The sequence below is a fragment of the Manduca sexta genome, chromosome 23 (genome assembly GCF_014839805.1).
Source record: "Manduca sexta isolate Smith_Timp_Sample1 chromosome 23, JHU_Msex_v1.0, whole genome shotgun sequence".
Taxonomy (NCBI): domain Eukaryota; kingdom Metazoa; phylum Arthropoda; class Insecta; order Lepidoptera; family Sphingidae; genus Manduca; species Manduca sexta.
In genome coordinates, this window is record NC_051137.1 from 8,781,545 (window position 1) to 8,794,272 (window position 12,728).

The 12,728-nt window shown below is 35.9% G+C and overlaps 1 protein-coding gene across 1 annotated transcript in view; it reads left to right on the top strand.

Moving 5' to 3' along the window:
* LOC115446006 (collagen alpha-1(IV) chain) overlaps positions 1 to 12,728 on the top strand; it is a 50,913-nt gene that overhangs the window by 26,558 nt on the left and 11,627 nt on the right. Inside the window, exons 2-8 of the mRNA XM_030172542.2 lie at positions 8,960 to 9,145; positions 9,226 to 9,270; positions 9,379 to 9,663; positions 9,767 to 10,012; positions 10,274 to 11,057; positions 11,486 to 11,746; positions 11,905 to 12,133. Coding sequence (XP_030028402.1) covers positions 8,960 to 9,145; positions 9,226 to 9,270; positions 9,379 to 9,663; positions 9,767 to 10,012; positions 10,274 to 11,057; positions 11,486 to 11,746; positions 11,905 to 12,133 — 2,036 coding nt within the window. The remainder of the gene's footprint in view (positions 1 to 8,959; positions 9,146 to 9,225; positions 9,271 to 9,378; positions 9,664 to 9,766; positions 10,013 to 10,273; positions 11,058 to 11,485; positions 11,747 to 11,904; positions 12,134 to 12,728) is intronic.

Here is a 12,728-nt window from a genome sequence, read left to right on the forward strand (position 1 = left end):
ACTAGCAGATTGTTCCAATAAGCCTCGATATCACACGCTTGTGAAAATATATACGATTAAGCAAACGACAAAGCTGTGAATTCGGGGTTATGTTACTGTTACTACCATTTACCAGTAGTGTTACTTGCTTTTATCGTCATTGTTGTTAGTATGTAAGAACGAAATTATAAATGTTTTTGACCCCGAAAACTGTTAAGTCGAGAGCTAGAAAACATCGCGCGCATTGTTTTTCAGCGAAGCATCGCTGTCTGTGAAATACGAGTTACGATGCGTGCGCGAACGGAAGCACACTGCGACAGTAGGTAGAGCCCACGCGTCCTGTCCGGAAGTAAGCAGACGTTTGCTAGTTCGCGCTTCAAATCGCAGCTTACCATCACAAAGTTTCATTTGTTTTTCCACTAATCGCGCTTAATGTTTATGAATTGGGTTCTTTTTTTACATGCTAGTACTACTACTACTACTAAAAATTAAGTAAGTACAGTAAGCGGTAAAGCTCCGCTGTAGACCAGTTAGTCGAGACAGTGGCGGCCAGCTGTCTACAGCATAGATTGGGCATTTTGGGCCATTTGGGCATTGCTTAGCGTACGGAAATTAAATGACTGACGACGGTACGTCTCTATTGACATAAAAAGAAATCTTAAAAACTCAAGAGATTTCGCACTCTGAATTAGATATTTTACTATGTTTTTATTTAATAAACCACTTACTAATTTCTAACATCAATTTAACAACAAAAGCCCTCTCTATGGCAGGTTTTACGCCTTTAGAAGGACGGTCGCTATTTTTGAGGCTACAAATATTGTTACACAGACATTTCAATTTAATACAAATTTGGACCCATTATTTTATAATGATATTCTATCTGTTTTTCAGTTCTAACATTATAAAAAAATAGATATAATTTGTTTCAATATATTTAATAATATAACATGTCTGTAGTAAATTTACAACATTCGCTAAACACACTAACCGAAACATGTGCTTCGATGGTTTAATAATCATTTTTATGGCTCCTAAATTAAAAGGCGACTGTCTGACTCGTCAGTCGCGGCTGAGAAAATTGTGTTCTTTCGTGTATGCACCTACGCAACTATTACGTAATGAATGTACATTAGATACAATCGAGAGGCCTTACAATCGTTTATTTAACCTTTATATAAAAATACATGTTTATTTATAGTTAAAAAAAAAACAACAGAACTAGGTGTCTCTGAACATTAAAAAAAAAAGGAAAGGGTAAAGAAGATTAGATAATAGAACAAAAATCAGCGATTTTTGTATTTTTTTGGTTTGTTTTTCTATTTATTCGTATTCGACTCCGATACTACTAAACAGAATTTCATGAAGTTTTCATAGTTGAGTAGGACTATAATTAGGACCAGAAATAAAGCTTTGCGTCTTTAAAATCCGAAATCGGAAAAAGTTATCGTCGTTTAAAATATTTGCAATATAAGTACTTAAAAGCTTTTGAACAGGCGCAGTTGTGGGCACAGCTATTAAATAAAAAAGAATCTAAACTTTCGAGGTGTTAAAAAAACGAAACCTCATTTCTGGCCAGCAATGGCCATAGTTATTTGTATGTATGAAACAACACTACGAACTGCGGCGACCTATATCTTTCAGCCTTGACAGACGTAGAAAAAGACCAGTTTAAAACTGGTTATAAATTTCAATTTATTTGCTCCATTTAGACTGTCTGAAAATTAATGAAACCTTACCTAATGTCTGTCAAGATAATAAATTATTAAATCAAAAGTCAGGCAGCAGTGAACAAGGCGAGTGTTACTTCTATTACATTGCGTCGTCATGCAAATTTAGAAATGTGGCCAACAGCAAATTGATACGACTCAAATGGCTTCTTAATAAATAGGCGTATTGTATCAGATACTTTCGTTTGTGTAATTCCACCTATGTTGGCTTTTTATACCTAGCTACCTACTAACCAAATACCAACATTTTATTATGTTGGTACTTGTACATTGTTTTACCTACTTTTATCAGTAACGGATATATTAGTATTTTTCAAAATAAATGCTCGTTAGGAATTAGTTTTTATGAAACATTATTACGTTTTTTTCTCCCTCCTATCTTTTTTTTGTCTTAATACAATTATTTATATACTAGCTTTCGCTCGCAGCTTCGTCCGCGTGGATTTCGGACTTCAAAAATGGAGCCGGTCGCGAACGTTCGAGAATGTTCGTTTTACGAAGCTACTCGCTAGGTGATTCGCTAGCCTCTAGGTGCCAAGCAAGCCGCCTGCCTGTGCGTTCCCGACCTTATATATATACAAAAATTATAATCCTTATAGCATGATTCAGTATTCACGCATGATGGCTTATTATTAGCGTATTTCGTGTAAGTATAACTTTGGTGTTTCTATACCGATTTCTATGATTCTTTTTTATGGAATATTTAATAATGTTAACTTTTATAATTAGGGATGACTGAGAGTGTTATAAACGCAAGAGTAGACAAATATAATGAGAAAGCTTCGAACTGCTAAGCTATCGGGAATTACACGTGTTATTGTGAGTCAACCATAAAAGTTAGACATATGCTGTGGTGGGATATTTTTTACATAATTTTAAGGAGAACATTTCCGTCATACATGATTTCTGTGTAGCTTTAACCATTAAGCTTGCACACGCGACGGAAGCTTAAAAAATGGAGTAACTTCTCCCGTTTTCCCAACATTTCCCTTCACTGCTCTGTTCCTATTAATTGTAGCGTGATGAAAAGTATACTATAACCAGCACAGGAGTATGACAAATAATTGTACCAAGTTTCGTTAAAATCCGTCGAGTAGTTTTTGTTTCTATAACGGTTATACAGACAGACAGACAGACAAAAATTTTACTAATTGCATTTTTGGCATCAGTATCGATCCCTAATCACCCCCTGATAGTTATTTTGGAAATATATTTCATGTACAGAATTGACCTCTCTACAGATTTATTATAAGTATAGAAGATAGATTATTTGATATAATAAATGTCTTTAGAAAAAAGACAGATGAGCCTGAAAATTCGTAACAATATTTTATTTTGTGAAATACCCATATTGAAAAGGCGTTAACATTGCAGAATCAGTGAAGTAAATTATTATATTCTTTTTTAGTACTTAATTGAAATACAAATTTCGAAATGTCACAAAGGTAATCACGGATACAAGTAAAATATATGTTTTTTCGATTATTTGGAAAAGACTAGAGAATAAATCTTGCACTACTCGCCTTTTTTGATTACTTTTATGAAAGTTAAAAATTGTTACAAATTGAAAGTTTTAACAATTCTATCATTCACAATACCTACAGCATACAAATAAAATAGAAACAATAACAAATAATACCATCCACATTGGTGCAATATGGAGCTTGTCAATCTGTTAATGGAGACGAACAAAAGCTACGATGATGCAATGTTTTTTCTGACATCATCGTCGCCATAAACTATTCTGCAAAACACATTTCATTGAGATAATTGTGTCCACATAAGACATATTGGTATTCCCATCATGGCAGCTTGCAAACACTTGATAAGATCATTTGATTTTGTAAACAGATATTTGTTTATTATACTTATTAGCTAGATATATTATTATGAAGAATAGATACACTCTATAGAGTCAGAAGTGTAACAAGATGAATTGGATACAACGTTTCACAGGCAGCTCAGATTCCTAGAAAGATTGCGAAGTATTTTGCCTACTCCTCAATGCTAGTAAACTTACTCCAGTACTGGAATAGCCGTATAATTAATGATGCAAACGTCACATGGAGTATTTTGCCTACTCCTCAATGCTGGTAAACTTACTCCAGTACTGGGATAGCCGTATAATTAATGATGCAAACGTCACATGGAGCCTTCACATTTTCATCATTTTTTTTTAAATGTTCGTATTTTTACCTATTCCTTATTTATTAAGTGTTTATTTCCTTATGTATTATCTAGCTTAACTAACAATTTTAATTAGGCACCGACTCCAAAATTGGTATCCAGTATATATACCTGTTAAGTGAATTAATTTCATGGTTTTGAGTGGTTTTTGAAGGCGGTTAAATTTTTTGGTATTTTTTTAATACATTTAAGACATCACGAGGAATAGAAAAGAAATTAAGTGAGTATACTTATTACACGCTAAGGTGAACCTCTGCTTATGCCTGCGGGAACACAGGCATGAACTTACTTAATGATAAAAACACACAATAGCTGGAATCTGAATTAGGATGTTAATAGCAAGTAACAATACGTGCCTTATCGTCATGACTTCTGACACAAATACAGGGTAGAGCAAGTGTAAGAATTTTATACTTCCTGCATTTTTATAGAGCGTATAAATAATTTTCCATGGGCATGGGAGTACCTACTCGAAATACCTAGTAAAAATTAGCCCTTAATTAGGGACTGGCAAAGTATGTGTTGTTAACATATACTTTGAACCATCCCTCTGAATCCTTTTTGTCAAGTAGCACATTCACAAAATTCTATATATAATATAAAATCGTTAATTTACCATACCGGTTCATTTTTTTTTTTTTTTGGAAATTAATACTTATGAAATTATTGTCAGTTTATCTGTTTGTCTGTTTGCTTGAATGTTCGTTGGTGTATCACGCAAACACTACAATTAGCTTTCTTTTGTGTAAAATATAGATAGGGTAGGGCGGAATCAGATGGTCATACGAGAGAAACGGGCGAGACGCTTTGGGCGTATTCTGGTTTACAGGGCAGTGTATCAGGTATAATACGCTGAGATAGATCAAAGCTTTCAAAAATTATATAGAGCGGACCTTAGGAAAATTGTCATATAAAAATCTTGCGTTCATGCAATGAATAATCGTCTATTCTATTCTATATCGTGATTTTCTGGTTTCGAATACGCATATTTTCATATTAGCATATTTTCTATAAAAATGATATTTTTGTATTAATATCTAAGGACGCTGTGACATCTTGCCACACGAACATTTCAAATAAGACGACATATTACTAATTAGTAATAACTTTTGGAGCACAAATGAGGTCCTGATGTCCATTTTTTAACTAACCATATTATCTACTATCCCTCTTATTCATAGACGTTATTTATCTAAGGACGGAGCATTGCTGTGATAACAAGTCTATTTCTCAGCTTTGTTTATCTGACAGCTTGCTGTTTGTTCAACTTTATTTATCTGACAGCCAACTAGATTCAAGTTGTATCTCAATATTATCCAATCACAACGGCCCTATGTCTACGCACTGCGAAGGCTGCTAAGCCGTCAGCACTGAGAAACAGACTTGTTATCACAACAAAGATGGAGCTTAAATAAATAACGTCTATGAATAAGGGGGTAAGTCTATGCAGACAACGTTGTAGGCACGGCTATTACGGTATTTAATATTGTGGTGTAATATATCGAAAGCGTCTGATAATTACTTAAAATGTTTATACAATATATCTACATAATATCAACGCTGGAAAGGCAATCATGTGTAAGCAACAAATATACTGAAAATTAATTATATAAATATTTGGAATCGTCATATTATCGTTAGATGTAAGTTTTGTAGCTCTAAGACAATTCTTAATATAGGGGCATTCCACGTGAAGCGGGCACGAAAAAAACTCGATGTCTCAGATTTTCGTAATATTTGATTATGTTATACCTGTATATGTCCTCGATCCAGATACAAAATATTATTAAAGTATAAAGCCTGGTAAGCGAGTTAAAAAGGACTTTGAAGTTTTGACTGGCCGGCTGGTATACGCCACTTCGAATCCAATTATCAAGTTTTTAAATGTTACAATAAAATAAATAAAGCAATGAAATAAATACTTCATTTAAAAATAGCTACTATTGTATAGATAATCCCTGCAAAGTTTCATAATGGGCTGAGAAGTAGTTTAGGAGCTAGACCGATTACAGTGCCGAAGCGCGGCGGTCGCCAGAAAGAGCGAAGTAGTAAAAACTTTCAATTAAACTAAATACTTTCGATTAGAGTATTTTATCATGTTTTGCATCGCTCTAACGATTCAATTACATCTGATTATAATATAAAAAAATATATTTATATTACTGTTACCTATATTATCTGTATCTATATTACCCAACCATATTGTACCGCGCACTATTGCCGTTGAGTGCACAACTTCTTCTCTGACGTCTCAGATTAGATTCTTGAATACATATGGTGAAAATTGTTACACTAGTTGCGCCTCTGTCTACCCCGTTAGGGATAAAATAACGTGGGAGTGTATTATTTGCCTGATGAGCTTTGGCTTTCTATACTGAGATCTTTCACCTGCCTTCATATCTTACTCTAATGTGTTATCGACTCCACAACGTTTTAGACTTGATGTAGCGATGGATTTACATCAGTTTTATGACCGGGACGTTCTGTATATACTGCACTAAGTTACAAAATGTGCCGTAATCTAATTTGCACCATGCGGCGTCGTCTGCGCATCAGTATTTAACACAACTGAAAAGTTGCTTTTGTAAAATAACATGGGTAGGTATGTAAGCATACGTTTCCGAATCTCCTTACGTATTCCGGCATTAGAGGTACACTTTGATCCCAGTAGCAGTATAATAATATCAAGTAGTAGTGGGTGAATATTTGAACATAGACATATTCGGTGTTCCTAAAATAAATTCAAATATTGCTCCCAATCGCGAACTTTATCGATTCGATGTAAAGTTTATCGTACTTATATACTATATAAATCAAAGGCACAGTCTGTAAATCGATATTCAGGTCGAAATTGGATTTGAAAAATGTTCACGAATGGCAATGAGAAATGACACATATGGTAATTAGTATTTGAAAAATGGTAATTAATATTTGCTAAATGGTAATTATAGTTGGTGGTTGGTAGGTAATAAGTAAATAAATAAATACCGTTAAAATTATATAATATATTATATTTATGAATTATATAAAAGTCTCTAATATATAAAGATTGAAAACAAACATATCTACTCATTGCCACCATTATAATATATAATAATATACGCAACATGATTAACCGATTTTGCTCTTAATAATCAACAGAGTTTGGTCAGCAAAATAAATACATCTAACAAAACAACAGTCTTGTTTAATTATTACAATAATATTATATTTTAAAATCAACAGAAATGAGAAAATCCATTATAAAAATGCGTTAAACATTGATCTCGACTTAATTCTTCAAGGAAATAATGCTAAAATGATACAATATGTCGAATGTCGACGGACCACCTGATATTCAGAGGGACTAGTTGCTTTGGGTGTTTGGAAATGAATTGTAGACATACTAAGTATGTCGGAAAATTACAATGTGATAGCAAAAATGAATCTACTAATACTATGGATAAAGAAACTATTATTGATGAGTTGGGTTAGTGAAACTCTTGTGCTAGACGATCTGTCAGAAGACCCCGGACGTCCTGTTGTTCAAAAATATTATGAATCTGATTCTAATTCAAGTTTAAATATCTTTTAAGTTCCTATGTTATAATTTATCAGTTTATCTCATAACCTTAATTAAGAAATACATTTACATGCGACTTGTTCAAAATATTATTTTTAGTTGATTTTATTTTTCATATAACAATTCCGATAGATCTAAAATATTTTCAACATTTCTTTCTTTGCAGTCTTCTAGCTCTTGGTGTTAATTCTTAAGCTGATAATATTTTTTTCTTTGCTCTTCGTTTTTTTATCGTTATTTTTCTTTCTGGTTTTCCTGGGCGTATAATAATAGGATCAGCTTTCATTTTTGTGTATCTACTGCTAAGCACAATTCTCAAGGCTTTTGCTTATACTTCTTCATTAGTTTTTTTTATTCCCAGGCATCTTTAAACTCAAAAACAGTGAGATGGTAAGCGTTACGATCACCCATAAACAGTAGCAATTCTACCTGGAATTTTAAATTACAACGTACTGTGTGGTACTTCACTGCGTTTACTACGGTACGGTACTGCGGTCATCCTGAGAAATCATAAGGCATTAAGTCTCAAGATGCCCTGTAATAACATTGTTTGCTACATTTTATTTTATAAAACATTCTTTAAACTACTTTATAATTTAAGAAACCATAAAACGGGACAGTTTTTTATGACGATAATTATAGTTAATCCAAATTGTAAATAAGCAACACAGACTTACCACAGCAATCTCAAACGGAAATGAGAAAAATTTGTGACAAACGCTTTTTTTCGACGATAAATTCGTATTTATGCAGCTGCAGCTCGTGCTGCAGCTGCCGTATAACCAATTCTTGATGTGTAATCTGCTTGAGTCGCGAGAGGAAACTCAGCTCTAGCCGCAGAATAAATCAAACAGGCACCGACACGTTCCGTTTAAGTTTTAACACTATGACTATTTCAACAAATGGTAGGTAGAACAATGTGTTGGGACAAATTTCGAAGTGGTTAAAAATAATATTAAAGTGTTCTTTATAGTTTGTAATTTGGGTAGCTTGTAGAGTATGTATTCTATTATCTGAATAGTTTAAAAAAAAATACGATCTTCAAAAGGTTTTTACTACTTTTCGCACATTTATTGCTAAAATTTGGAAATTGTGACACGGATGGTAATTAGATTTAAGGCATGTTTTTGAGGATAGCTTTTCTATTTATTACAATACGGATATGTTTTCCACATGCACATGTAGACCAGGAACCAAGCTTTAGGAAAAATAAAAAAAAAAACATTAAATAATATTTGTCTAGGTAGTTATTTGCTTAGAGCCGCGTAATATGCACATGTCAAATATTCACCCTAGTAATACGCAGTAACAGTATATTACAATTCTACGCTCCACATAGACTGATCATCCCCAAAAATTGTAGGGTCATAGAAACTCAGGCCCTCCTCTTCATTTTACGCTGTCGTTAAGATAAACTTACGATTATTTGTAGTACTTACATTACAGGAATACTTTTCAAACCACCGTATTGTTCTCCTAACGTTAATCATTTTAATTACAGGTTATATGCAATCAGACAATATGCGACTGTACCGGACTGAAAGGTGACCGGGGAGATTATGGACCGCCCGGTATACCTGGTCCACAAGGCGACTACGGTGATGATGGACCTGAAGGCCGAATGGGTGTACCCGGAGAATTTGGAGATTTCGGTGATCGCGGAGATTATGGTGACAAGGGAGAACGGGTATGGGAATAATCAACCAAGTTAGTACATTATTTATTCTGTTATTTAGATATCAATTTCTTTTTTTTTTTTTATTGCAGGGAGTTGATGGTCCATACGGATTAAGAGGTTCCCCAGGACCGCAGGTATTGAAATAATGACCTACGTGGTCACTTTTAGTTTCTGTGAAACAGGTATATTATACTTTATAACATATGATAACTATGTCTAGAATAAATTGTTATCTTTTTAAGGGACCAGTAGGATTAGGAGGAATTATAGGTTTACCAGGTCTAGACGGCTGCAGTGGTATTGATGGAAATCCAGGACCTCCAGGAATGCTTGGTCCACCTGGTGACCGAGGTTTACCCGGACCACAGGGCGACAAGGGTTTCCAAGGTTTAGCAGGTGAAGGTGGTGTTAACTCAAGAGGTGCCAAAGGCATGCAAGGAGAACCAGGCAGGCCGGGAATGATAGGAGAGCGGGGGCCTCCAGGCTGGAGGGGAGATAGTGGTTTACCTGGTGAAGATGGTGATCAGGTTGGGAAATCGCAAATATTATAAATATTAATATCAAAATTGTTCTCTCCTATAAGTAAATTTTTCACAGAGATTATGTTTTCAACTAACTTTATATTTATAGGGACCTTCAGGCTTAAAAGGCGAATTGGGGTACAGAGGTGAACCTGGCGAGGATGTTATAGGCCCGCCAGGTGAAAAAGGCGATCAAGGCGAAGTAGGTGATCCAGGACGCTCCACTATATATGGAATTGATCGAGTATCACAAAATATAACTATAATTGCCAAAGGAAATATGGGAGACAAGGGGTATAGAGGGCAACAAGGAGTTAAAGGAATTAAAGGAACAATCGGCTCACAGGGTGCTCCGGTGAGTTAACATTCGAGCAACTATAACAATCTTGATTTTTTTTTAGTGTACAGCCACGTTAAATGACTCCACTACATCCGATGGTAAGTGGCGTGGCGGAGTAGAGTTTAGATAGTTCCGGATAATAAAAAATGATTATCCATTGCCAGTCGATATTATTATGCCAGTTTAGAACCAGATATTTACAGGCTGATCCCGGAAAGCGACACATTTTGTGTAAATAAATACATTCTATTGATTTACGTTTTTCTTTTAAAATAGGGAGTATATGGTGCAAATGGGCCTCAAGGTTTTAAAGGAGATCAAGGCAATGAAGGTCCGCGTGGAAAACCTGGCCATAGGGGTAAAGATGGCCCCCCGGGACCTCGGGGCGATAAAGGCGCTCCAGGATACGCAGGATTAGACGGGGATAATGGACTAGTTGGATTAAGAGGTGAAGATGGTAGAGATGGAAATCCTGGACCTCAAGGACCACCCGGTGAACCAGGACCATTTGACGAAACTCTTAATGAGCCTTTACTTCCTGGGCCAGTCGGAGAGCAAGGTCCTGAAGGATTTCCAGGACCAATTGGAGAACCTGGTTTGAATGGCGAACCTGGTATGCCGGGTATAATGGGGAAACATGGGTTACCAGGTCACAAAGGTTTCCCTGGGAGACAAGGGAACCCTGGTATTTCCCCAAAAGGGGAACAAGGAAGTGATGGTTTTAAAGGTTTACCTGGTTTTCGTGGACTCTCGGGCTATCCGGGTGAAGTAGGACCGATGGGACCAAAAGGATTCAAAGGTGCTACTGTGAGAGGGCCACCAGGTGAAGAAGGATTTTTTGGCATGGATGGCATACCTGGCATGCGAGGAGATCGTGGTGAACAAGGTACCACGGGGCCGCCTGGTTTTCCTGGCCGTGGTGTTCATGGAGTAGGGCCACCTGGTCCTCCTGGTACCCCAGGGCGCCCCGGTAGACCCGGTGATACGGGCTTTGCAGGAATGCCAGGTCTTCCAGGTTCAAAAGGAATTCAAGGAGATGATTGTCCGTATTGCCCATCAGGTAACGTTTGTTACTAACTATTCAAGCCACAAAAATAGTCATAGCAACATTACACAGTAATATTACACATATTATTATTAATAGTAACAATTGTTACTATTAATAGTAATATGTGTAATATTTTGATTAATTCTGTGAAACAATATATTTTGAAAGTTATTTGGATTTTCATGAAATTTAAATAAATCTACTAGTCGTTCAACTTATCTTAAAACTTCGCAAGCTTTTTTAAAAGGCTAGGTCGCTAGGGTCATTATTTGTTTTCGGAAAATAGAGCTTAAATTAATAGTTATATCAAGTGACCATGTTAAAGCAACGTCTTTAAAAATTGGGTTAGTGTTCCTCCGGGTAACCGACTGATGTTATAAATGATGTACTGTAATGGTGACTATTTATATATACAAATGTAATTAATTACTTGATTTCAGGAAACCCTGGCCCTAAAGGACAAAGAGGTGATGATGGTTTCCCGGGTCAAAAAGGTTACATAGGTTATGAAGGCTTGCCAGGTCCACGGGGTTCGAAAGGAATCTCTGGATCTCCTGGTATACCTGGGCCTAAGGGACCGAAGGGTAACAAGGGAAGTCCCGGTATGGGCGGACCTCAAGGCGCTAAAGGGGCGAAAGGACACCTAATCGAGCCCCCAAAATCCCTAACAATAGCAGATGTTGGTCCACCAGGAGACTCAGGTAATGTACTATTCGCGGTAATTCCCCATTGACGCAAATACCAGGCGCATTAATACGACTCAATTACATTCGATCGAAACTGAGCATGTAAAAAATCATATTTTGAGTATTAACGATTATGTAATTTAAATAATAAACTTATTGTTTCCGATTTTTAGGATTCATGGGTGATATCGGATTGCCGGGAGATCCGGGATATCCAGGCAGTGCTGGCAATTTTGGCCTGAAGGGTAAAGAGGGCATGCGGGGAGACGACGGTTCCCAAGGATTTCCTGGTAGAAACGGGACTAGAGGGCGCGACGGGCAGCCTGGTTGGCCAGGAGCTCCAGCTGATTTCTATAATATGCCTTTTGTACTTCAAGGCCAAAAGGGTGAACCAGGTTTAAAGTAAGAACTTGTAAAAATAGATTTTTTCATAAAGCCGCGTCTACGCTTTGACGTGGTTTTGACGTTTCGACGTCGACACAAGTATGAGCGGAACAAGCGAAAAGTGAATTCCCGTAGCGATGAAAACTTGATAGAGCCCGCTTCAACCATAGAGCTCACAATTATAGTTTATAAAAGTTGTCTTTAAAATACTAAATATGAAAAAGTATTTTGAAAATACCTTTATAAAATAAAATTATGCTTTTATAAAAAAACAATTATACATTTGCTCATTTAATATCGTTATGGTTTAAATAGACTACAGAGTGATTTTTTTAAGTGAATGCCGATGACCAAATCCGGAACTATTATATTATAGCGAACTTACTTTTCTGACGGTATCCCAAATCGTTTTTGTGATAACAGAAATGATTTTGATGATTTTTTATATAGAGTGCAGGAGTTCCCAAATTTTTAGCCACGCCATCCAACTGTTTAAAATAAAAATACCTACGCCTTTATCCGCTTCGATGAAAGAAACATGGAGCCAGAAAGCTCACCAAGTACCCTTATAGGAACTTTAGGATACAGAAAAGGACATTGGGTACATTTAATT